The 27,703-nt window shown below is 43.7% G+C and overlaps 1 protein-coding gene across 1 annotated transcript in view; it reads right to left on the bottom strand.

The window, feature by feature from the left end:
* The window catches only part of MAP2K6 (mitogen-activated protein kinase kinase 6), a 114,155-nt gene extending 87,167 nt beyond the window's left edge, over window positions 1–26,988 (bottom strand). Inside the window, exon 1 of the mRNA XM_049636419.1 lies at window positions 26,707–26,988. Within this exon, the coding sequence (XP_049492376.1) occupies window positions 26,707–26,722 (16 nt within the window). The 5' untranslated portion in view covers window positions 26,723–26,988. The remainder of the gene's footprint in view (window positions 1–26,706) is intronic.
* Window positions 26,989–27,703: the final 715 nt, after the last annotated feature.

The following is a 27,703-nucleotide window of genomic DNA, read 5'->3' as shown; positions in this document are numbered from 1 at the left end:
CCCGGCCTCCTGCTCTCTCCTGCTACGCCTTTATTCACCGATGCCCCTGCTCGGCTAAGGCTCACCCCTCTGAACGCCTCTCCAGTCCCTCCTTCCTTCATGTCCTCCCCCTCCAACCCCTACCTGTTTACTAAACTTCCTTCTGGGCCATTTTCAAATTCCATCTCCCAAGCCTACCTTCGCTTCGGACCCCTCCGCACGTAGGACAGGAAGATGACCATACAACGTGTAGTTATATAAATCTACTACAAGTACCCAATCTGCCGAAGTTATCCAACTCAACGGACGACTTCAGGGAATGCCGAGTCAGTGAAGTGTGTTTTCAACTGGGTTTTCAAGCACCCGTTCCCCCAATAAGCTCAAAACAAAGCCACCGTAAAAGGGCAGAGGAGACACTAAGGTGGGAAGACCTGAAACGCTGCCCGAAAGGCAGTGGATGAGAGAAGACCAGCGAGCTGAGTGGCTCTCGAGGGGATCTAAGCCTGCTATTCACTGGCTCCAGGGCCTCAGAGAAAATCACTCAACCTCCCCCGAGCTTTAGTTTCCTCACCTGCCAAAGAGAAAGAACAACCACCTAAAAGGTTAGCAGTGAAGGAGTGCTACGCTAACACGCAGGAGGGGGCCTGGCACCTAGCAACTCCCTTCAGACGCTGGTGGAGACACTGAGGTACAGAGAGAGTAACTTGGCCCAGCCAATCCGGCCACCGCTAATTTAGCCCTTGTCACACGATCCTTCCTTCACCCAGCAATTCAATCTCCAAGCACTTAGTACAGTCGAGGCTCCCCGTGCGTCACTCAAAAAACTTGTTGACTAATGTAAATCCAAGCTGTATCCCTGTACTGTGTTTTCATTCTCTAGGAGAATGCTGGAGCTTTGCCGCCGAACAGTCAACTGTCCACTTCCGGCTCGATTATATAAACTTGATATTCTTAGACAAAGTGATGGATCCACCCTCCCCTCCCCCAGGTTCCGTTAATCGCCAGAAGAGAGTAAAGCAACGAACACTTAGCTAACACTAAAGGAGACAGCAGCTGTTAAGACAACACGTTACATACCAAAATACCTTTGTTGCAGGGGAAAAAAATAAACAACCTTTTTTCTCTCGCTGAAACCCTGAACTCCTTACGTACGTAGGCACCTCTCTGATTTCTTATGCAACGTGACACATGTCGTGTGGTGGACTGAACACACGTGAACCAAATCTCAGATAGATGCATTTGAAACTGATGTTGACAGCATAAATCTCGCAAAATAGGGAAGAGAGACCTTCCTGAGGTTTGCATTTTCAAGTTTTCAAGGCCGAGCACAGATGTGCACCGTGTCCCTCCTCCGAATCGCCACCCCTGAGAAACAAAGCTACCGTTTATGTCCTACCAACCCGATCGTTAAGACACAAAAGCAAGAGTTCTCTTCATACTCTTCATGGGCCTCGGGCATTTACAGACAATTCACTTGTTACCCAGAGAAAGGGGGATTCTTATAAGGAAACGCCTGTAGTACGGGGAAAATACTAAAGAGAAATGGGAACATCAGGTTCCAGCCTCTCCCACCAGGTAGTAAGACAGCCCCCCAAACAAGTTACTTCATTGAAACATGCAACAATTTTCCCTGTGAAAGAAGAGTCCTTGGTCTACTACATCAAGCCTTTAGAAAGGATTAAAACAAATTTTGATCCATGATTTGATCTATGATTTCTGAAAATTGTGCACAAATCAAGGCAGTGCCATTCACATTCAAAACGTCACTTTTGTTACGTGAACTAGAATTAGCTCATTGGCAGACCTCGCTAGGGCTGAGCCAGCCCTTTTTTGCTTTTGAGGTCAGTAAGTAATCTAAGACTGGAGAGTTTTCTCTCCGCTGCTAACTTCCCCCGAGTCGAGTTTCCTTCCTCTGTCACAGGGGGTTGGTAAAATCTTTTCCTGATGTCAGTGCCCTTTGGATTTCCCATAAAGCTCCAGCTACAGAAAGTCGGGGGCCTGCATTCAATGGCCAGCTTAGAGATCGAGGCAGGCATCTGTCACGCATTTGGCATCTGAGCCCCCTGCCTATGTTTGCAGTCCTCCACCTCACGAGGCAAAGCCAGCCACCCATTATAGAAGCTAGAAGTGCAGGTTACTCATTTTCCCAGCATCCTCTGCACTAGAGCATAAGCCCAGGGCAATCACTGCAGACTTGGAATCAGTCCCTCGTGATGTCATCAGGCAGGGACAACACGCGATCCATTCCGGCACTTGACGATGGTAGTGGCCCCTCCATCCAGTTTGGGGAAGCTTTGTTGGCAACAGTTCTGATGACAACCACACCCCATGTCCAGCAGCAGTGGTGAAAGCTGCGTATCTGTACCCCCCGCCCCCCAGTGGGAGCAGCAGTGCCTACACCAGCCCCCTTCTTTGGTGCATTTTGGGGCTTTCTTCCAGCTCTGTTGCTTCCGATTCTAGTGCTCTGAACCTCTGGCAGCTTTTAGAAGCCACCCCAAATCCTCGCAATGGATTCTTCTCCTGCCAAGATCAGCAAGAATCAATTTCTGACAACAAAATCTTATTAATTCAGAAATCATCGTCAAGGCCAAGAAATCAAGACCAGCAGAGCACTGGGCTTCATCCAGAAATTTCCAGATGATGTGCCACTAAACCTCATGACCCTATCAACCTTTCCATTCACAATGTACATCACACAGCAAGCACAGGGTTAGAAAAGAAAAGGCGGGGGTTGGGGGAGGGGCGGCGACCTGGGTGGCTCAGTCCGTTGGGCATCCGACTTTGGCCCAGGTCATGATCCTGTGCTTCGTGGGTTCAAGCCCCGCATCGGGCTCTGCGCTGACAGCTCAGAGCCTGGAGCCTGCTTCCGATTCTGTGTCTCCCCCTCGTCTCAGTCCCTCCCCCATTCACGCTCTCTCTCTCTCTCTCTTAAAAATAAATAAACATTAAAAAAAATTTTTTTTAATGCTTTAGGATGAACTCTACTCATTTTATTTTTTTAATGTTTTTTATTTATTTTTGAGAGAGAGAGGGAGCATACGCGGGTGTGCAAATGGGGGAGGGGCAGAGTGGGGGCAGGGACAGAGGATCCAAAGCAGGCTCTGCACTGACAGCAGTGAGCCCGACAAGGGGCTCGAACTCACAAACGTGAGATCGTGACCTTAGCCGAAGTCGGACACTCAACCAACTGAGCCACCCAGGCCCCTACTCAGACATTTTATACAGAAGTAGAATGAGGGTAAGAATAAGAGCATGGACCTTTTAGTCAAAAAAAAAAAAAAAAAAAATCTGAACTTCTGTTACTTCCCTCCCTTACTGCCTCTTCTCCAATGCCCTAAGGACAACGCATCCCAGACACGCCCAGGCAGTACCACAAACTTACATACCACACAGGACACGCATGTTCAACTTCCTTTGTTTTTCCTACGCTCTTCATTCTGACTAAAATGTGTTCTCCTTGCTAGCGAACTCCTGTTCATCCTTCGAAACCCAACTCAAAAGTCTCTCCCATTGTGAAGCTTGCCTAACATCCCCTAAATTAATCGCTACTTCTTCTATGCTGTTGAACTCTCTACTGTGGCCATGAGCCTGCCCTTTTTTTAAGAGTAGCAGTCTACCCGCCACCCCGCACTCCAACTGTGAGTTCCTAGAACAAGGGAAGTCCTTCACCAGGGCCAGAATTAGGTTAAGGCAAGCAAGGTTCCTAAACAAGCACGCACTCTCAAGTACAAGTGCATAAAACCAATCTCCACCATCTGTCCTTCTTTAATTCAGAGCCTATTATAGAATAAGCACTCAGACTCTTGTTGACTGAATGGTGAATAACACAGGAAAGTGTATATGATTCAGAGAAGATTTATATAATACAGGGAAGGCAGTATCTGACATTGCCACAAACAGGCTAGATAACCAGAGCTACTTAACCTGGCCAAGCGGGGAGTAGAACATGGCACCTTCCGTTGCCACAGTTCATGGCTCTGCAACTCTACGTTCAAAGGAAGTTCAAAAAGGAAGAGATCCAGACGGAAGGATTCAGTCACGGGAGACTCTCCTGCCGGAGCTGAGGCCTGACCAACGCATGGGATTTGAAGCGAAGGAGGGGAGAATGATCAAACTGATAGGCACCAAGTGTGGGTAAGATAAGCTGAAGAAAAACAAAAATGAGGGCTAACCAGAGAGGAGGCACGTCAGGGAGTGAGAAACAAGCTGGACATAGATCGGACAGCTGGATGGAGAGAAAGCACGAAAACGCCCTAGAAAACCGAGCAGGGCAAATCTGGGGCTTGGGACTGAGTGATAGGGTGGAAAATACTGTTTTATAGTAACAGTGAGAAGACCAAAAGCTACAGCTCTCAGTCTGTTAGGTGCTAAACACGCTCACGTACAACATGGTAGTGAGCTCATTTGATTCTCAAGTCAAGCCTCTGTGGTTGCTATTATGCCATTTTACAGATGCGGACAGACTTAGTGAAGTTTAGCCAAATGTTCAAGGTCATGCCATCTGCAAATGGCAGAACCAGAGTTAATTCACGCTGTCTTGCCTTAAACACACCCAAGGGGAGGGGAATCCCACATGGGTGGGGATTCAGATAGGCTTGGCAGATATAGTCAGAACAGCTGGCCGAAGGGAACGTTGTTCTCAGGATGCAAGCTTGATACAAAAAAGAACATTAGAAAGAGGGGTGTTGAAATGAAGAGGGTACACATTGAGGAATGGGGTGCAGAGTGGCAGGGGCGGGGTGAGGGGGAGATAACTCTAGGTACACAGAGGGCAAAGAGAATGTCAGTCAAGAGTAGCAATGGCCCTAGGATCAGAAAGAGGCGACCTGGGGTTCACACTCCAGCATCACAACTTACAAACTGATGCGTCCTGGGGAAACCATGTGAACTCCCCAAATTTCAGCTCTCACATCTCTAAACTGAAAACAACATATCTGACTTTCTATCATCTCTGAGCCTTCTTCACAGCCTCATTGAGTGCCTGAGTACCACAGGCACCTAACAAATAGTAATCTTGTGACTACTCAAGACAGATGAACCAAGGACAGGATAGATACAGACAGAGATGTGAGGTCAGGGCATGGATAGATGGCCCGCAGCAGGGAGGATGCTCGGTCATTTTTAGCAAAGAGGCAAACTCATCTGTTGAGAGAGAGGAAGGCAGAGAGAGCTGGCGACCTCACAGGAAAGCAGACACAAACAACTTTCTCTGCAATTCTCAGAACATTCAAGCTGAAAGGGACCTTAAGAATAATTTAATCGAATTCTTCCCCTGCCTCCATTTTACAAATGAGGGAAAAAGCAAATTTGTTCCATAAAGGGCCAGAGAGGAGATATTTTAGGCTCTGTGGGCCATAGTTTCTATCCCAATAAATCAACTCTGTCATTGTAGCATAAAAGCAGATATAGTATGTAAACAAATGAGTGTGGCTATGTTCCAATAAAACTTTATTTATAGATAGAAATTTGAACTCCACATAATTTTCACGTGGCATGAAATATTCTTTTCATTTTTTTTTTTTAGCCATTTAAAAATGTATAAACCATTTTAGCTTTTTGGGCTGTACAAAAACACACGATGGGCCACAGTTTGCCAAGCCCTGCCATATGTTGGTTATGAGCTCATGCTAAAGATAGTCAGACGTGAGTTTGGGTTTTGCCCCCACAATTTACTAGAAGTGAAACTTCAGCTATGGTATTTAGTCTTCCTACTCCTCATCATTTACAGACTCCTTACTTATCAAATGTAGATAAAAATTATACCTATTCCACACAATTTTTGTGAGGATTAAATGAGATAATGCATGTCAAAGAGCTTAGCAAAGAGCCTTACTCGAAAGCAAACCAAAACACCAAACAGAAAACACCACGTCCAAGAAAATGCAGGTGACACAGTTCACTCACAACAAGCCCAGGATCTGAACCTTGTGCCCATCTATTCTGTTCAATACCTTTTCCAGCCCCATGGCCATGGGTAGCCTTGACTTTACGAGAAGTCAGATATTCATGAATCTGTAATTCACTTACTCAAAAATCCCCTGTCCCCAACCCTGAAATTTCACCATTAAAAATGCATTACTTTAGGGGGAGCTGGGTAGCTCAGTCGGTTGAGTGTCCAGCTTCAGCTCAGGTCATGAACTCACGGCTCGTGGGTTCAAGCCCCACGTTGGGCTCTGTGCTGACAGCTCAGAGCCTGGAGCCTGCTTCATATTCTGTCTCTGTCTCTCTCTCTGCCCCTGCCCTGCTTGTGCACTCTCTCTCAAATATAAATAAATATTAAAAATTTTTTAAAAAAGAAAAGAAACACATTACTTTAGGGCTGCCTGGGTGGCTCAGTTGGTTAAGCACCTGACTTCAGCTCAGGTCATGATCTCACAGTTGGTGAGTTTGAGCCCCGCATCAGGCTCTGTGCTGACAGCTCAGAGCCTGGACCCTACTTCAGATTCTGTGTCTCCCTCTCTCTCTCTCTCTCTCTGCCCCTCCCCCACTCATCCTCTGGCCCTCTCTTTCAAAAATAAATAAACATTAAAAAAAACTTTTTAATGTATTACTTTAGTTTAAGCTGTTTTCCACTTGAACAGTGCAAATTCCCCTGGATGATTTTTTAATTTAAGTTCTGTTAGTTATACTTAGATGTAACTTATTACCTACTTCTTATACAGTTCTCTAGACATTAGTTTTTGATGGGAAATACAGAAAGGATAAAAATGCATCCATACCATGGAAAGCTATACAGCCACAGAACGTCATGAAGTACCATTACATGCTCAAACATGGATGAATCTTGAAAACATGATGCTGAGTAAAAGAAGCCAGATACAAAAGGCTTTACGTTGTATGATTCCATTCATAGGAAATATCTGGAATAGGCAAATCCATAGAAACAGAAAGTAGCTTTGTGGTTGCCAGGGGCTGGGAGGGGGGGTGACTGCTTTCCATCTGTGGAGATAAAAATGTTCTGGAACTAGATAGTGGTGATGGTTGCACAACCTTGTGACTACAAAATAAAAACCACAGAATTGTATCCTTTAAACTTATTTAGGGGTGCCTAGGTGGCTCAGTTGGTTAAGCGTCCAACTTTGGCTCAGGTCATGACCTCACAGTTCATGAGTTTGAGCCCCGCATCGGGCTCTGTGCTGACAGCTCGGAGCCTGGAGCCTGCTTCTTATTCTGTGTCTCCCTCTCTCTCTGCCTCTCTCTCTCTCTCTCTCTCTCTCTCTCTCTCAAAAATAAATTCAAAAAAATTTAATACTTATTTAAATGGTGACTTCTATGCTGTGTATTTTATCACAATAATAAAAAGAAAAAAAAACATACCCAGATAAAGACACAGGTGGATTCGACAGGTGTGAAAAGAAGTTCTCATTTGAGAAATGAATCCACCGAAGGCCACCTTAGTTCACTTTACATGTTTTAAGGCCAACCCTGCACACTGCTAATAAACAATGTATTCAGACAGTGCTGACTGAGCACCTACTAGGCACCAGGCACCGAGCCTGGCTCTGAGAATAAACCAGCCAACAGGGCAGAAAAGTGTTTCTGCAACTTCTGGCCCAATCTACAGTCACCCAGAGCAAAAGCCCTCATCAAGTCATTTTTATAAAAAACAGACACAAAATATTTCTTGTAGGGTCATTACAACAAAACTAAAAATATATGATAGCATTTCTTCACTAATTCTCATGTGAAAAACTGCCTACTGACAAACGTTTCCAACAGTAAGGAAGAGGAAGCAAGGGGGTAGGGTTGGAGTGGCAGAACTCCAGGGAAAAGGGAAGGGATTTAGATGGGATCTGTTAATTTGCAAACGTGTTATCTTTCCAGAACAAAATCTCCTCAGAGGACAGAGAAGTGTGACAGCTGTATACTTCTTTTAAAGTGTTGTTTGTAGTCGAACAGTCGAACACTGCCAGAAGCACACCTGTTTTATTCTTTCATATCAATCCCAAATGACTGGAATGTATTTTTGGTTTCTTTTTTAACTTTTAGGAACACTGGATCCAAGCCAACCTATAAAGCTGATTCTCTCCTTTTTTTTTTTTTTTTTTTTTTTAAGACTTCATAAACTTTCTCGGTCACCCAGCCTCACGTTTACAACCATCACTCAAAGAACAAAGTTGTTCCTTGAGCTCCAGGCTTTGCCTTTTATTCTTGGCAGAATGAAAATGGATAAATGCATTTTTGAAAATGTACAGGAGTCCAGTTATACATAAATTTGGATTACTATTAGAGTAGGGGCTAAGTAGTTCATTTCTTCCAAGCTTCTACCAAAATCAACAAAAGCATGGATGGTTTTCTTTTTTCTTTTTTTTTTTTTAAACGTTTATTTATTTTTGAGACAGAGAGAGACAGAGCATGAACGGGGGAGGGTCACAGAGAGAGGGAGACACAGAATCTGAAACAGGCTCCAGGCTCTGAGCAGTCAGCACAGAGCCCGACGCGGGGCTCGAACCCACAAGCTGTGAGATCATGACCTGAGCCGAAGTCGGACGCTTAACCGACTGCGCCACCCAGGCGCCCCATGGATGGTTTTCTTGAGCCCAATGGCAGTGGGCAGAAGGTAAAATGTTTGAAATACTTCATCCGCTTACATTCACTAATTGTATTTATGCTTCTGTATTTGCACTGTATCTCTAAATTCTCCCCATGTTTCAGCCTTAATGCATTCTCCCAATCAAATCAGGTATTTCTTTAAAACAATAGAAGGTAGGGACCATTCACTTTCAAGAAGAGGAAACTGAGGCCCGAGGAGGTTGGACGAGGTAGATGAGATCACAAATCTAATGAAAGATAGAGATAAACAGCTGATTTTTTTTTCCTCTGATCTGTTGCGAAGTTTGTTGCAAAGAACCGTACGAGGCTGTGGATACAGACTTTGGAAATTCTAAGCTAAAAAAAAGTTGAACAACAACACAAAAATAATGGTAGCTGCTTGTGACCCTTGGAGAGACCACCTCAGGCTTGGTCTTGCCTTTCATCGTCACCTGGGTGCTGCCTCCCGCACTTCCGTAAACCTCTGGAATCAGGGAGCATTCTACTCTACAGATCAAGACTGACTTCCAAGGTCCAGAGCAGGCATCTCTAGCTCTAGAGCACACAGGCTGGGGTTTCTGCTCAGTGAGACCCCCAGGACGACAGGCCCTCCAATGTGAGTAGCATTCACTTGACTTCACGGACGAAGCAAAGGAAGGGGGAGGCAGGCTCCCAGGGCCTTGGCACGAAAGTCGTTAGTTAGCTAAAAAAACACCAAAAAAAGCCAGGTGGGAGACATGCCCAGATGAATAAAAACTCTATCATCAGACCTTAAGGCACGCCCGGTGGGACAGACGCAAGTGTAAGTCGACGAAATGCCAACAAAATGTCATGATGAGTTGAGTCATCAAATGGTAAAGAAAACCACTAATACTAATCAACCTGGGCAAACTCTCATCCCTATAAGTGTTAATATCTTCTTTTCTCCTAACTGATAAAGAAAAGTTTGTCGCACACTTGCCAAGGGAAAGCTTTTCAATGCTAATTTGGCTCTCCCCTTCATACCAAGCTCAGAATATTAACAAGACCTGTTGCTAAGGGACGTAGATGCATAGTTGAGTCTAAAATGCAAAATTATATTAATCTAGCTGCTGGAAGAAACCCTCTCCCAGTACTATTCTGTACTCTGTATCTGAGTCAGGCAATGAACGCCTTCGGACCTGTAAGGCCTTCCCTCCCTCAGCCCCTGCCTTTTTCTCCGACATCATCTCTCACTGCTCTGGCAGATGACCCCCTACATCCCGATCACCCAGAGCTTGAGGATGTCCGGACACCTTCTAGCTCCTTACACTGCCCCACAGACCAGGGCTGAAGGCGCTTGGACTCCCCACCCCAATCTCCGACTCTCCCAGTCATTTGCAGGATTGAAGCAGACAGGGGCGTCTGGGTGGCTCAGTCGGTAAAGCGTCCGACTTCAGCTCAGGTCATGATCTCGCGGTTTGTGGGTTCGAGCCCCGCGTCGGGCTCTGCGCTGACATCTCAGAGCCTGGAGCCTGCTTCCCATGCTGTGACTCCCTCTCTCTCTGCCCCTCCCAGGCTAATGCTCTGTCTCTCTCTGTCAATAATAAACAAACGTTAAAAATTAAAAAAAAAAAAAACACACATTAAAAAAAAAAAAGATCGAAGCAGACAAATCGCCCTTCCTTTGAGCTATCATTAAATCACAACCGTCGGCACACCCATCTGTTCCCCATTAGAATGTGAGCTTCTTGAGAGTAGGAATCATCTCTCCGCATGCTTCCTGGTGCCTAGCCATGAACCACACAGTGAAGCATCTAATAAACGTTCAGAGAATGAATAAATGGATGGACGGCTGCATGCATGATTGAACCAGACCCATTCAATCATCTGATGCCCCGCTGAACAAACAGAGGTTCTGATTTCTACTGTGCCCAGCGCTCTTGTTTATTTTTTATCTTTAAGCCTCGGGGGTTAGTTTCTGTCTTTATAGGAAGAGTGTAAGGGCTCCCCAGAGAGCCAAAGGTTGGCTCTGTGTCAGGATGCAGCTGGGATGCTAAGAGCTATCCGGGTGTGGGCGTCGGAGATCTGTCTCCAGATCTAGTTTGCCATCACCTCGGCCTTTCCAATCACTTATTTAATCTTTCTCAGTCATACTTGCTTCATCTATAAAATGAGGTGTGCAACCTACATGAGGTCTAAGGTCTTTGCTAGATGTAACCTCCCATGCCTGGAAACTCGCGACATCTTGCCAGGAATCCATTGCCCAAACTCTCTGTACCACACACTTGGGCCATTGTCACGTCATCAGAATATTAATCCTATGTTTCTCACTTAGCCATCAGAGACAGCACCAGCGTGTCTTTTCTGTGCTGTTCTTTCAGTTCAAGGGCAGGGACTCAGTCTGTCCAGCAGATGGTATTATTGTATTGCTCCTTTCACTGCCTCTTATAAAGGCAAACCCGTCACAGAACAAAGGACGGCCCAGAGGGTCTGAGTCTCTGCCACTCACAAGAGAAGATGAGAGAATCTGAGGTGACGCATCCCCTTCCTCATTAACCAAGTCCCTTATTATTAAGAGTCTGCACACTTACAGGGCGCCTGGGTGGCTCAGTCGGTTAAGCGTCCGACTTTGGCTCAGATCACCATCTCGCAGTGCATGAGTTCGAGCCCCGCATTGGGCTCTGTGCTGATGGCTCAGGGTCTGGAGCCTGCTTCCGATTCTGTGACTCCCTCTCTCTCTGCCCGTCCCTACTCACGCTCTGTCCTGTCTCTCTAAAAATAAATGAACGTTAAAAAAAATTTTTTTAAGAGTATGCACATTTATAATGCCTTTTTTATTAAAAGGAGGACTGAAACACCACAGGTCACAATACTGTCAAAGCTCCACTCAAGTTAAAGCCTAGGTGGCCATGTTCATTGTTTTCATTTTCTCTTGCAGTTCCTCCCTGAGTGCTTAATTAGGTCAGTCCATTTTTCTCTGTCTTACTTATGCCTACAGATAACCCGTTCTTATGGCAGCTCTGGGTAGCAGTGGGCCTCACGCTTACCCGCTACGTCCGCGGAGAGGGACACCTGAACTCAGAGCCAGCAAACCCAACAACTACCCTTCATGACAGTCATCATTTTCTTTTGCAAGATAGAGAATTCAAACTCGGCCCAGAGACTGTCACTAATCAAAGAATGGCAGGTAAACTACAAAGTTGCACAGATGAGTCTGCAGGGGAAAACAGTAAAGACTCTCCAAGAAAAAACAGAAAGAGGGTGCCTTCAAAGAGACAGCAAGCAGAGAATCAGAAAATGTATTTCGTAGTTCCTACCGGGCTCGGCAGTATCTCCTACAGGTGGATTCAATGAAACCCTCCCTAAGAAAGACATTTTGACTTGGGGCATGTAGGTGGCTCAGTTGGTTGAACGTCCAACGTCAGCTCAGGTCATGATCTCATGGCTCGTGGGTTCAAGCCCCACATCGGGCTCTGTGCTGATGGCTCAGAGCCTGGAGCCTGCTTCCGATTCTGTGTCTCCCTCTCTCTCTGCCCCTCCCCTTTTCTCCAAAATAAATAAACATTAAAAAAATTTTTTTTCAAAGACATCTTGACTTGAGGTAAAATCAAACACAAAGACACAAACACCTACCCGTATTTGTAATCATCCCATCTATGGGTCTATATCCATTCTTCCTGGGTCATAAGCATCTTCCCATTAACATTATTGCTCTGTCTTTATAACCTATTACATATCAGGTAGGTATCTGTAACTGAAGTGATTCCTTTATTATTCCTTTGCCATGGCAGTTACATAGTGAAAAACATGAACTTTGGAATTCAAATGAACCAGATTCAAACCCCAGCTGTGCAAGCACAAACTCTCTGATCTTGGGCAAGTTGTTAATCCCGCGTTCCGAGTCGCTTTGTAAAACCGGGATCCTTTTACCCACCTCTCAGGTTTTGAAGAAAAATTAGAGCTGATCCGCAAAGTGCTCATCACAGAGCCTCGCACACAGTAGGCATGCCAGCATGACTAGTTCTTACCGGATATGGATTCTCAAGACAGAAATGCAGGATCCAAGGGAACAAGAATCGGACCAGTTTCTCGACCCTGCCCCACTGCTTCGGCAAACATGGGGTCTCTCCACCCCTCCTGACATAGTTTTAGGACAGAAGAACACACAAGCAAGCTCTCCTCCAACACCGAACACGTCTTCCTCCCAGCTTCGCCTTGGAATGGGAGACCGTGCTCACCCCCTAACCTGAGACAGAAAACCAGTAGCTGGCTTCTGTCTATAGACCCAGGGGCCTGACAGTCCAGCTGATTCACTAGTTCCTGTTTTCCTCTCACTCTGTTGGTCCCACTTAGAGCTGCGCGCAGGTACTCGACGTGGAGATAAGTCTGGGCTCGTTTCAGACAAGCCCCAACCTAGTTTCTACTGCTCTTTTTCCGCGTCTCCTTCTACCCCCTACCTCCACAGGCTTTGTGTGAGTGCATCACACAACAGCCAGGGGAATCAAGACGGCTTCCAAAACTGCAAGAAACAGGTGAAGTGCATCGCTTATTTCCGATATGCAGGGTGAACACGGGAGGAAACACACACACACACATTCCTGCCTGAATTCTGCACCCTGGTTTCTTGGACCCGTTCCCTCTCTGATCCCTGTTTTCCAGCTGATCTCCCTGCTTATTATTTCTTTCTTCCTTTTTCATGTTGACTCACCGGATACTTGACTTTCTGCCTCACTTCTGCTGCCCACCTGTCCTTCTGCCACTCGGATCGTCTGTCTCAGGACCATCCACCTGGCTGGGAGGGATGCCTTCTCTTTCCGTGGCTCTTTTCTGGGGTGCTCCCCCCATACCTGAAGCAAGCCACCATCAACACCCTGGCAGAGCAATGTGACAGATAATGGACATCTGTTCTTTTTTTCTCTCTTCATTTTTTTTTTACTATTTATTTTTGAGAGAGAGACAGCGCATGAGTGGGGGAGGGGCAGAGAGCGAGGGAGACACAGAATCGGAAGCAGGCTCCAGGCTCTGAGCTAACAGCACACAGCCCGAAGTAGGGCTTGAACTCACAGACTGCGAGATCATGACCTGATCTGAAGTTGGATGCTTAGCCAACTGAGCCACCCAGATGCCCCAATGGACATCTGTTCTAAGCCAGGAAAGTTCCTTCCCACTGACCTTACCCCCCGATCGCTTCACACAACCACCCCTGACAATTTCATCTCATATTGTCCCCTCCTACCCAAGCTGATCCTGGTATTTTTATCCATGATTTTATGTGAAACATACTCTGACCACAGTAAGAAAATAAAGCTATTAACGCCAGTAAGTATACAGAGAGTTGAAAACACCTTTTGTTAACAATCAATATTTAAGAGCTCGGTAACACCCAGTAGTACACTTTTTGTTTTGTTTTGTTTAAAGGCTTACAAGCCTTTTCTAAAAATAAGCTTTGCCTGGCTACAGATCCTTGGTTCTTACTCACTCTCATTCCCTCTTAAGCTTTATCCCATGCGGACTAGAACCATTTGTTACAAAGGGAAGGGTGCCCTCTTCTCTCTAACCTCCAAACACCATCTCTGTATCTCTCTATCCATGAAAGCTGCCTGTGACAGCCACTAAAAGTGTTTAGTAGAATTCCCTCTAAACATGAGTTACGTTTTGGAAATCAGTACGGCAACAGCATGTGTGTGTGCGTGTGTGTGCGTGTGCGTGAGCACGCATGTTTTCCAATTTAACACCCCCCGATTTAGAAGCATCCAGTCTGTCATTAACAATAGAAAATCAGAAGAAAGAGCAGGTAGTTTGCTCACGGACCAGATGGCAAGCCTCTTGTTTCACTCGCTTATTCTCCTGAGAAGAACCACACTGAAAGTTCCATTGTACCAGTTTGAGGTCTTCTCTCTACCAACTGCTTCCTTTGTCTTTTCAGGTTAAGTTATAGTCTTCACCTTCCTTGGTGTCCTCATTGTGGCTTGAACCAAAACTTACGTGCAGATCACAGGGAGTGGCACGTGGGTGCCGATATGTTTATCTTCCCACGTTATGGCCTGAACTGTGTGTCCCCCCCCCCAAATTACTATGTTGAAGTCTTAACCCCTGGTTCCTCAGAATATAACCTTACTTGAAAATAGGGTCATTGTATATATCATGAGTTAAGATGAGGTCACATGAGATTAAGGTGGGTCCCTCATCCAATATGACCAGTGTCCTATCTAGGGACACCTGGATGGCTCAGTCAGGTAAGTGTCTGGCTCTTGGTTTTGGCTCGGGTCATGATCTCACAGTTCGTGGGTTCGAGCCCAGCATTGGGCTCTGTGCTGATGGTGCAGAGCCTGCTTGGGATTCTCTCTCTGTCCCTCTCTCTCTGCCCCTCCCTTGCTCTCTCTGTCTCTCTCTCTCTCAAAAATAAAGAAATAAAAACTTTAAAAAAGGTGGGGGGTGGGGTGCTTAGACACAGGCATGCACACAGGGAGAACACCACGTGGGCACAAAGGCATAGATCTGGGTGATGCTTCTACAAGCCTACGAGGAATGTCACAGAGCATCAGCTAACCACCAGAAGCTAGGAGAAGAGCTCAGCCCCCAGAAGGAGCAATCCTGCCACCACCTTGACCTCAGACTTCTGGCCTCCAGAGCTCTGAGACAATAAATTCCTATTGCGTAAGCCACCCGATTGGTGTTTATTGTTCTGGTAGCCCTAGAAAATGAATACATCCCACCAGACTGTGTGCTTCTTGAAGGGAGAGATGGAATTCTATTCATCTTTGTATTCATACAGCACAGTGTAAGGCGCAGACAACTTAATTGTTCAACGTTTGTCAAATTCAACCCAAAAATATATGGTCCTCGGCACCCCCAGCCCTCTCGACCATCCCCGACCCCCTACTCAACCAGCACTGACTCTCTTGTCCTTAGATCACATCAAAAAAAATTGAAATTGGGGAAGGGGAAAAGTTATTCTAACCCTAATGTAAGAGGGAAATGTTATTCTAACACTAATGGATCAAGAGCTCTCAATCTCATTTTCCAATCAATTCCAGAATTAAATTTGCAATTTTGTCTTCTACTTTACCTATAACAATGGAGGCTCCTTCAGGAACAAAGCCCCAAGCATGAAGACTTGGCAAGCCATCGAATGAGATGCTATAGCTGTCAGGTCCTATCACCTGGCTGGGTCACACGTGCTCTTTAACCGCACAGCGAGGTGAGGCAAAAAGTGCCCCGTGTCCTTCCTGGTCCCGGCTGGGAGTGAGTCAGCCTGCCCACCTTACCCACTCTACTGACCCTGACTTGAATGAGGTCATGGAGGAGAAAGAAAGTGACTAAGCACGAGTTACACTAAGAAGCAGCCTACTATGGGCTCCAGAGCTATAGGTCACTATGTTTTTTAAGCCAATATAATGAAAGACAAGTGAATTTAACCTATCCATTATTTCAATCTCTTTATATTTTAAATGGAATTTTTCTGAAATTAAAAATCACACACACACACACACACACACACACACACACACACACATTTATGGACTCGCTTGCCAGTATCCAATATCATGCGAGAGAGAGTAAATTCAGAAACACATTCAACAGTTTCCTCCTCCTTAACTGACTGCTGATGATTCTAGAAAAAGGAAAAGCACTAAGAAATGGAAAAGGCAGGTTGGCAGGTTATAAAAAATGAAAATTACAGCTGTGGCCATGCTCTGGAAAATATTCCCTGACTTAGCTAGATGTTGATTATTGAACCAACAGCTTGCTTATATAATTACAGTGTGCCTATAAACCCAGGTGATATGATATACTTGTTTAACTATTAACCTCTGGATTTCCTGGAGTTTCCACAATCTAAAGGGAAAAAAACTGAAAGTATGAGATATGATATACTCCATTTATTAACTTATTGTGATCGTAAGTAATAATGACAGCATATCGCTTGGTAAGAAAAAGGAAGTTCTTAGAAAACACAAGTGAGGTCTTTTAAGTTTCAGAGATTTTGCTAGGGCATCTTTTTTTTATTCCAAGGAACTGTTTTGCCTAGAGAACCTTCTACTGGTGCCCCCGGATCCTTCAAATCAAGATTCCTTTCTCCATCCCACCTTTGGATCTAGGGCACAATCTCCTCATCAACTCTGAAATTCATGTCGACACCTGCACGCTCATTGTAAATATTTCCCCGCTCTCCCTCTCGTCCCTAGGACCTCCCGACTCACACTCTGTCTTCTGAGCATATCTAGGATTCTAGCTTCTGTTCTACACATTTCTACGCGTGTCTTACGTCCTACTAGACTAGAAGCTTCTTAGGGCTAGAGAGAAAGGAAGAGGGGAGCAAATTTATGTTCATAGTGAGATTGCTATAGCAAAATGCCTCAAACCCAGCAGTGTACTCAATAAATATTTGTTGAATAACTGAATGCCACGCACCAGCCAAAACACATGACATACATTACCTTGTTTAATTTTCATAACAATCCTGAGAATGAGTGTCAGCCTCTCCATTTAGCTGGTAAGGAAGCTGAAGTTGGACAGGAAGTAGGTTTTTCAAGGCTCATAGCTAGTAAGCAGAGCAGAGGGGGATGCATTTCTGTCCAGTCCCACCTAGCACAATGTCTTAAATGGTACCACGGATCCAAAATTTACTGGTTGGATTGACCTGGGCAAGCCCCTTATCCAAGTTCTCTCTTTAGGTATGCTCAGAGTCTCCAGGCTTATGTTTTTCAAATAGCAACAGAGTTTGGGGAGCATGAAGGAGTAAATAAAGCGGGAGAATATGCTTGGAAAGATTTCAAAGAGCACAGAGAGGCCGTTTCTGCACACTCGCTCCAAAATAATTCCCATACTCTTGACCATTGTTCCCATTGGTTGGTTCTTCAGATACTCGCCTTACCCTTATCTCTAACTCATTCCCCCCCATGTGGGACTGGTGCAGCGAGAATCGAGGAAGGGAATAAATAACTTGTCACTCAACATCCAGACCATCTATTCCCATGGCTTCCGCATGGGATCTTGGGAAACCGCTGAAACATAGGTATGACTGTCCTGCTTTGGCAGGAGAGGAAGCAGAGGGAGAATTCAGTGGTTTAAGGGAAATTCACTCCCCACTCCCCCGGCTGCCTCCTCTACCACAAAAAGAGAGAATTCTAATTTCTTCCACACCATCCAGTACAAGAGGAAAGCAGTGGAAATGTAGTTCACTCACAGTTTCAAGGAAACAACACTTGTTACATGTACACAGAAATAACCAGGAATACAGGAAATCACTAAGCCACCAAGGGGTGACAGCATGCCTCTACCTAGCTGGAGCACCAAGGTTCTTACTACTATTTTAAAAAATTTAACTTAGATGTGCAGGGAAACACCTAAGGTTTGGATCTGCTTGGTTACAGCCTGTAAGACAGCTAATGGCATCAATATTCATTACTGATGTTTAACATTAACGTCCTGTCTCTACAGACCAGTATCTATCAGTAGACCAGTTGCAACCAGCTTCCTTCTACCAATGGGTACTTTGTACTTGGAATTCAACCTCAACACTCAGAATGAGTCAGACTTGGTATCGACCATGATCAACAGAGGCTTAAAGGGACATGTTATAAGGAACCTCGATATAGACAGACATAGGTCAGCCCCTCCTAATTACCATACCTAGCCCTGGTGTATACAGATTCCCATGGAATCCACTCATGTTTTCTTGAGTGGGCAAAATTCCCCAAACAAAATGTTTCCACCAATGTGTCTTCTGGGTAATGGGTTCACAAATTTATTATGGGGTGACAACTCAAGTGGACTGGCCAGGAGCTCGGGTTCTAGTATCAGACAGACCGTGATGAAAGCTACCTCTCTGCCACTGATACACTTGCCATCTAAGGCAAGTTCCTTGTCCTCTCCGGCCTCAGTTTGCTCAGGCACAAAATGGGGCGTCACCTCAGCAGACCCTAGTCAGGGGAGAATGACATCCTTCGCATCCATGGTAAGATGTAGGATGCTAGGATGCTAGAAATTCTAGCACTCCCCTGTATGTGACTTAGACTTCCCTCATTCTGGATATGGTAGACAAATCTGGGCTCATCCTACTGAAGCTACTCTGGGTCCATCCCCATGTCTCCCCATCGAATCTGGAGACATGACGTTTCCTTCATTCTCCCAGGGCCTACCAGGATCTTCCTTCTTCCCCACAAAATACCCACCATTTAAGCGACTTTGTAAGCAAAAGGGTGCTCATTCCCCAAACAAAACTGTCCACCCACGGATTGGGGGAGTTACTATGATAAAACAGCTCCAACCTTTGCAGGAAATGATAAGCAGAAAGCTCTCTGGGTAAGATGGAGGCGATCTGACTATGGAGGGAGTCAGGTTTCCATCTTCTCTCCACACTGAAGAAATGGTGGCCCTCCTGGGCTGGGCCATGATAATAATCAAGAAAACCAGGCAGTGGTGATAGAGGAATTATTTTTACCTTATTTGCTTTTTAAACAAAATGTGAGATCAGGAAGAGGAGAAGGAAGGGACCAGGGGAAGAACAAATGAACAGCTTCTCAATGGGAGGGAATATAAAGAAAAGAAATCTAAAGCAAACAGGAAGAGCACAGCTAAGGGGAAAGGACCCCAGGATGGGCTGCCGGAGACTGGTAGCTCAGTTTGGCGGAAATGAGCAATGGCCTACAAATCTCATAACCAGGAGAAGCACCACTCAGACATTTCCTGTGGGCTGGGCCCTAGAGACTGCTGGCGCAGTAGTTGCCCAGGTTAACAACTTCCAATGAAATGCCAAAGAGGAATGTAATATGGAAGCCTCATCACGAAAAGATTCCATTACTTGATTGAATAAAGTCATACAGGGCAAGGTCAGCGAATGTTTTTTTTGAAAAGGGCCAAATAGTAACTATTTTTGGCTATGTGGGACATACCATCCCCATCATTATTATTCAATGCTGCCATTGTTGGGGGGAGAGAAGTCATGGACAACATATAAATGCATGAGCATAGCTGTGTCTTAATAAAACTTTATTTGTAAACACTGACTGTGAATTTTATATAATTTTCACATGTCATGTAATGTTACTCTTTGAGGTTGTTTTTCCCAATTATTTAAAAATGTGCAGGGGCACCTGGGTGGCTCAGTTGGTTCAGTATCCAGCTTCAACTTAGGTCATGATCTCATAGTCTGTGGGTTCGAGCCCCATGTCAGGCTCCATGCTGTGCGGAACCTGCTTGGGATTTTCTCTCTCCCATTCTCTCTGCCCTCCCTCCCCCCACCCCTTATACTCTCTCCTCTCTCACTCTCTCTCTCTCTCTCAAAATGAATAAATAAACTTAAAAAAAATTTTAACGTGCAAACCATTTTAGCTCACAGGCTATACTTAAACATAGGTGGGGCTAAAGTCTACAACTACCCTGATCATGATCATGGGCCCTGTGGTCAGACAGGCTTGACTTTGCATCCTGTCTCTGCCATGTACTGGTTATCCAGCCAGCAGCAAGTTGGTTAGCTCACCTGAGCCTCAGTTTCCCCATTTGTGAATTAACAATAATAGTATCTATCCCCAGAGGATTTATATGAAGTTCAGAAGCATAACACACAAAAAGCAACTCACATTGTAACCTGAAAATCGTTTCAGGGCAGAAAGAGGAGTTATACGAGCTGCATATCAAACTGTATAGACCAGCTCAGGACAGGCAGACTCTATGAGGACACAGGGCGGAAAACAAGTCCCAGGGGCGGCAGCGACAGTGGCGGTGGGCTAGGAGGAGGTGGAGAATTGTCACATTGGGGGGTTGTCTGTGCAGAGTTCCCTGTTTTCTCATAGGGCAGCCAGCTGTTAAAAACTTTCAGATGATCTCTGACAACCCTTCAGAGGCTCAAGTGCTGAGGTAATTTACAAACAGCTCCTGAAACCAGCACAGAATGGAGGAATTCACTCTATCCCACTGGAGTCTTTAGACGACGCATCTTAGTTCGGCATATTTTTAAAAGAAAAAGTTAGTCAAGGATCAGGCAACCTCTAAAGCTGTCCAGAGGACACAGGTAGGAGAAATGACACATCTTTGGCCATCTAAGTTGCTAAGTATGCTATTCTTGCATTCATACAGCAAAGCTGTAATGGAAATATGAATGCAAACAAGGAAGCACAGGGAGAAAATTGCATTATACTTTAATTCCAAACCTGTTATGAAATGTGGGGGGAAATTATAAAGATCCCCACTGACGAAGAATACTTTAACTGTCAGACATTTATGGAGCGCTTCCTACTATAAGCACAATGCAAAACAAGTTGGAAATGCAACAGAGGTACAAGAAGAGATGTTTGCTCCCCAGTAGGGGCTTTCAGAGATTGTCCATAAAAGGCAAATAACAATTACAGTGGTTAAAACTTGCAGCTGTATGGTGTAAGCACTGGGAATTAAAATGAGAGTATTTGCAAAATATCCCCTGGCAGAGACTTGGTAAGAAGCCCCACCACCATGATACAAATGGATCACCATTTCTTGGGTTTGGAAAAAGAACCCCTGCTGTTTGAGCTGTAAAGCTGCCCTGCTCTTTGCCAGCCTGCTCCCCACAAAAACAAGCAAAACCAAAAAAAAAAAAAAAAGTGAAAAATGCTAAAGATTCTGAAGAAACAAATGCTTGATAAATGTGGATTAGTAGTGTTTGGGTGTTGTTTAGTGAAAAGGACTTTCGGACATTGAATCCGGAGACATGAAGTTCCACCTCTCGCTCTGTCTACAAGCAAATCACTTTCTCTCAAAGCCTCAGCTTGCTCATTTGTAAAATGAGATGATTGGACCATAAAACTCCGTTTGTAGCTCGTAGCTCTAATTTCGATCACTGAATATCAGCGTGCATAACGGCTTTACTAAAGAAGGCTGTGATAAGATGATGTTGTGATTGACACATAATTTGGGAGGTCATCAAGGTTGACCCCAGCCTTAATTCTTCTAACAAATCTCATAAGCCAAAGTCAACCACCTTTTATGATGCACATGATTGCATATGAAGCTCAAAAAATAATAATAATAATAATAATAATAAGGCAATTATTCTGCAACAGTGCCTAGAACACAGCCAGGTGCTGTGTAAGAATTATTTACAAAACTAAAGAAAAGCTACTTTGGCCTGTAGAGATTAACTGAAAATGCAGAAATGTCCAGAAGCAAGTTATTTCCCAGACTGGAATTTTAATCAGATCATTACATTTTTCTTAACATTTTCATACAGGTCTGGATAGCTATAGAAAGTATAACAAAATGAATTTATGAAATATGTGATGTTTACTTAAATTCAAGTTAAAATTAAAATTAGAACTCACCAAGATATTAAACTACTTTTTTTCTTTTTCTTTTTTTTAACATAATTCACTGTGAAATTGTCTGACGCAGTGTGTAAAGTGCGCTCTTGGTTTTGGGGGTAGATTCCCGTGGTTCATCGCTTACATACAACACCTAGTGCTCATACCAACATAATTGAGACACATAGGATCCAACTCTCAACCCGTGATTACCTAAGTTTTGCAATTTTGGAATGTTCTGGACTAACTCTAGAAATAATTTGACCCCCAAATTAAAAGTTGAAGATACATTTTATGAGAAAAAAACATTCAAACACATAAAACACAAATGTCAAAAAAAGGGGAACATCCAACTCCTTTTTTTTTTTTTTACTAAAAAACACAACTGACCATAAAGTGTTAACTAACACCTTTTATCAAATTGACAAAGATTTTTTTTTTTTTTTCCAAATTGTGATACCTGTAGGATGAAGGAAAGTAGCCATAGCCTTTCTGGAGAGCAGTTGATTTGGCATGATGTACCATGATGTTTAAACCAGAGAATGCACACTCCCAACCTCTGGTGGGGATAAGAATTCGTGTTAGCTCTCTGGAGGGCAATTTGGCAGTATGTCCATGCCCTCTGACCTAGCATTTCCATTTCTAGGAATTCATTTTAAAGACATAATTGGGCAAATGTACAAAGATGCATGTTCATGGTATTCCTTGCATTTTGTTTATAGCTGCATAAAAGAAAGAAAAAAATGGAACTCTGTGAAAGCCCAAACTGGAGATTAATTAAATAGCTACATTCTTACAAATTAAAATAAGCAATTATTTAAAAGAATGGGATAACTGTGTGGAAATGTAGAAAGATAGCCAAGATAGAAGGAGGAGTATAAAGCAAGTTGCTGAGTATCATATAGAGCGTGTAACAGAGCGTGTAAAATAGCACCTATGTGTGTGCATATAAGTATGGATGGATGGATGTACAAATGCAAAGAGATGCTTACCGGAAAGTTAACGGTAATTAGCTCTGGACGGGGTGACTCCAAGTGGTCTTTATTTTCTTATTATGAAATTCTCTTTGGCTTGAAATTTCTTTCAATGAGCATATATCATTTTTATAATAATTAGCTATTTTTAAAAGGTGGAATAGAAAACGACAATGGGGAAAAAATCCACTATCTAGAACCTGGAATTTAGTCTGAGAACATAATATACAGAATAACGTACCCACTGGGGCGACCATCATGGCAACCTCATAGTATTGAAAATTAATAAACAAGAAGGTTCTGTTGAAATAAATAAAATAGAACTGAATATTATGAATGCAGAAAAATATTCATTCACTTGGAAATAGTCGTCAGTGTAAGGTAAGTGAAACAAAAGGCAACTAAGTAGATATTAGCTTCATATACATTGTAGCTTTGTTCAGACACCTACACACAGAGTAGGAAAAAAAAGTTCAAAGGGATATATGCCAAAATGTATACTGTGGTCACCTGTGATTATTTTCTTTTTCTTTATTTTCAAATGTTTCTATAATGAACAAATATTATTTGTGTACTTTTTTCTGTTGGTTTAAAAGTATTCCTTATAGATTCTTTCAGATATTAAAAAAAAACAACGGAAGGTAGTTCCAATATTACAAATCTCAGCCCTTTTCTTCCATCATTTATTTTCCACCAAGAGACCCCCTCAAAGGCCCTGCAGCTAATATACAGCGTCCTGTGAAATGCTGAATGCCACACCAATACAAAACAAGCTTAGGAAACTCAAGGTAGCTATTCTGATTTTGTGTCCTGAGATGGACGAGGTTATAAAACATACTGGCTCAGATTACAGGCTAAGCATGACAAGTCTGTCTGGTACAACCTAACAAAGGAATTTACACAGAATGAGAAATTTACACATTTCATTTCCCAGGGTGGGATGAATTACAGAAGAAAAGAACCCATAGGAGTGCCTGCCACTCTCCTACATGCTTCTGAGATTGTGCCTTACGTGCATTTCTCACGACATGATTTACCTATTACTGTCTTAAACTAAGGTAAACTAACATTTTTAAAAGGTGAAAAGAGGGAGAAGTGAGAAAGAGGGTATTTCCAACACAGTCAAACTTTTTGTATATTTTCAGGTGAACTGGGAGATGCCAGACCGCCCGACCTCCCTCTCTCCCTTCCTCCCTGAAATCATCATGGCTTAATAACAATAGTGTCTCTCTCCCGGGTAATGCAGAGGACACATTTTTCCTGTAGCCTGTCTTCCTGTAAAGTGCAGGAATCCCTGCCCTCTCTGGGTGCCCTTCCTGTTCACTTACATTTCAGATTTCCTCAAAAGGCATTCTACCACTTTAATATTTGAAAAAATGTCAGCTCAACCCCAGACAGCTAATATAAACAAGCTGAAAAGCATACCACCTAAAGTTACAACTGTGGAAAACAAAATTTCTTTTTAAGAAATTCTTTCTCGGAATCTGACTGCCGGTAAGGCTGGAAAGAAGCAGCCCAGTTATTCCAGCTCCCAGGGACTCTATAATTCCTTTGCCTCTGCTGTGCCTTAAATTAGAGGTCTGTGAAACCGAATTATAGTGATCTAGAAAGTTCGTAAGGGTCCTTTGAGTTGAACGTGTTGTTAAATTCTTCAATACTCTGAGGTTGTGTCCACCTTTCACTTCTGCCTCCCATTCCATTTGGTTATAGTATTACAAAGCAGTTTGGTATTGCGAAAAATGTCTTGGCCATTCGAGAATACCATGGCTGAATTAGGCCAATTCCACACTTAAAAGTCCAGGCCAAGGCTCCTATACCGCTTCTGAAATGATCGTCCACTTCTATCGATCTTTTGCTTTTTGGACGGGAACCTCACGTTCACACCAGATGCACCTTCCAAAGAGGGCCCGATGCTGGAAACCATGTGGCTAACTAGGAGCCAACCTGAAGAACCACCCGAATCCCATCTACAGTGGGCGCTCTCAGAATGGAAGCATGTCATGCTAATACCTTTCATTTTCCCAACTCAGAAACTTGCTCTGCTAGGACAGAGATATCTTAGGAGTGAGCCAAAAAGAAAAAAGAAAAGAAAGAAAAGGAAGGGTAACCTGATTTACTTTGGACCCTAAGGTCCAAAGATAAGATCACCATAATGCCGTCTTCTTCATGAAATCTTCCTATCTCCCAAAGAGATCACTGCCATCTCTAAACTCCAACTGGGCCATTTCTTTTCACTATCTATGCAATTATCTTGTAGTATCATGATTTGCATACATGCTTTCTAAATGGTAAGTTCCTTGAAGGAAACAAGTACATTTTAAATATTTTTGTATGCCTCCAAATACTGTGTAATACATATATATATATATATATATATATTTATATTTATATATTACATACACATACGTGAATACACACACACACACACACACACATTTATACATACATTAACTGAACTGAATGAATGAGTATATACCACATACAAAGTAACTAGATGCCAGCTCCTTAGTACATCAAAGCATGGCATGCCCATTCTAAGCTGTTATTTCTCTGCTCAGGAGATTGTAGGTTTTCCTTCTATTAAGGAACCTCTGTCCTTCATAATGCCAAATCCTAGGTTCTTCAGCACTCTGAGCTTTCCAGATTCCCACTCTCCCCTAATGGTCAAGGAAAACACAGCCCTGCTTCGAACTCTTATGAACATAGATCACTTCCTTCTTGGTCTGAGATGTAGGATTCCCATCAGGTAGAATTAAAAGGCGGTTCAACAACTCCAAAAACATGGCAGAAAGCTCACAAGACACTTTAATTTCACCAGGTCTTCCCCATGCATGTGGTGTCCGTGGTAGCCTCACTCACCTGTACCTAACTCACCTCCTCCTCCCATACATTCTCATATGGCATATGCTTTCTCTACGGTGAAGAAAGATTTGCTCTGAAACAAGTGACTTAGGGTCCTAGTGGCACCTGCCAGCACCCTCTCGGCTCTCTGATGCCATGTCAGGAATTTTTTTTAATCCCCTCCCCAATATAACATTAAGCCTGCAAAATACAACTGCATTAAAAAAAAAATTAAGAAAAAGAAAAAAAAATTTTAAACCACCATAACCCTGAATTTCTGACCTTTTATAGCTGACTAAATAGATGCAGGTACACACTCAAAAGATTTCATTGATTTTCAGTGAAACGGCGCAGTCCCCCCACGTTGGTGTAATGCTTACAAGTACAGTTTTTCTCCCCATATTTTCCCCTGAGATGCAAAGCATCTCTCAAATGGGGAGACATAAAACATGTATGTCCTCACTGCTGCTTCTAAATACTGCGAGCCAATAAGCAGTTGGTGCACGGTGCAAAATCTCAGAAGAGAAAGACCTTCTTGTCTGGGTTGTTGTTTTTTTTTTTTTTTGGTAACATGCTATCATTCACACTTCACCTTTACTTCCTTTAAAAATCAAAAGTTGCTTAATGTTCAAAGCGGTATCAATGGAAATTTAGGTAAAAACTGGCACCGCAACGGTTTATTCCCAAAGGAATATAAGATTACATTAATTTCCTACTAGTTTAACTCAACTTTTACCTTTCATCTTCACCTACAGACTTTTTAAAAGTTTGTATTCCTGTTGCACATAAAATTACTTACAATGTGCGTGCATACTAAAGAATTTTACAATTATATAAAGCACTGCACATTTAGACGCTACCAACCTGCTCTATCTCTCCTGACTGTGCAAAAGGCAAAAAGAGCTCAGTAATCCTAGCAGAAGAATGCAAATAACGTCAATGCACAGCTGAACTGCAAGCCCTGCCTTACAGGAACTCTCTGTGTCTGCAAAAAAAAGACACATACTAAACAGGAAATGCAACTGAGCTGTGGAAAACCTCAAACTTAAAAATGCAATCGCCAGGCGAAAATTGCATCCATGCATTCATAAATGCATGCACAACCCTTTGCATTTTTGCAAGTAATGCAAATAGGCTCTTACCTTTCGACTGAGACATTTTCCCCTTTCCTTTGATGGGGGAGGGGAGCACAAAAGACTTTGCCTTGCTTCTCTTCTGTAGCTAGTTTTGCAACAAAGATGCAAGCTGCAGGCGTGCAATCTTCATGCAAGTGGAGTTTCTCTTGACCGATGCAGCAGATGGACTTTCAGGGAATCAAGATGGAAATGCACACCTTGCAAAACAGACTGGAAAGTGATTTTTCCCCCAGTTGCAACGTTAGGGAAGGCTGTGCTGCAGCTACATGATGGGCCAGGGCTGGCAGCTAAAAGCTCCAAACTTGGAACTGAGTATCTTAGTGCGCAGACGTCCTTCCTGCGAAGGGCGCGGGGGCCGCTGGGTAATGTAGTTCCGAGCAGAGTCCACGGGGCTCTGATTTAAGGAAACGTGGTCTCTTGGGTCGCCGAGCGAGATGACTGGGTGCGCCCAGATAAACAAGTCAGACACGCTGTCGGTAGTAAAGTATGGGCCCAAAACGGCAGGGCCAAGGCGAAGGAGCATTTTTGTTACCGAAAAGCCCCTGAAGCAATAATTGAAGAACATTAGGTTAGCTGAAAAGCATTTGGCTCGCTGAGAAGGTCGGCTTGGGTGTTTTGTGTTTGCAGGGCAGCACCTGTTGTAATGTCCCTGCCTGTAGACGTTTTACCCCCCACACCTCCATTTTTTAAACATTTTTCTCGCATGGAGAATTGGTTGGTGATTTGGCCGGCTAGAGGTAAGATTACCTTTGCAACTGCAGAGAAAATATAAAAGTTGTATTAAGAAATGATCCAGGTCGGTTACTTTCAAGGAACCTGAAAATCAGTGGGGGTGGGCGGGAATGGGAGGGGATAGTTCTCATTTCTTGAAGGGTTAAAGAGGAAGTTCTGCCTTTTATGTGTCACAACTGACTTTATCAAAGTTAAAATGTTTAGATGCTTTTTCTCACCTGGTGGAGGAGGAAAGTCCCCGGTCTACCCGAGAAAGTGGGTGGTAGTCTAA

This window comes from Panthera uncia, chromosome E1 (assembly GCF_023721935.1).
Source record: "Panthera uncia isolate 11264 chromosome E1, Puncia_PCG_1.0, whole genome shotgun sequence".
NCBI lineage: Eukaryota > Metazoa > Chordata > Mammalia > Carnivora > Felidae > Panthera > Panthera uncia.
Note: the sequence above shows the minus strand (reverse complement) of the source record. Positions and strands in the feature narration are given on the sequence as shown.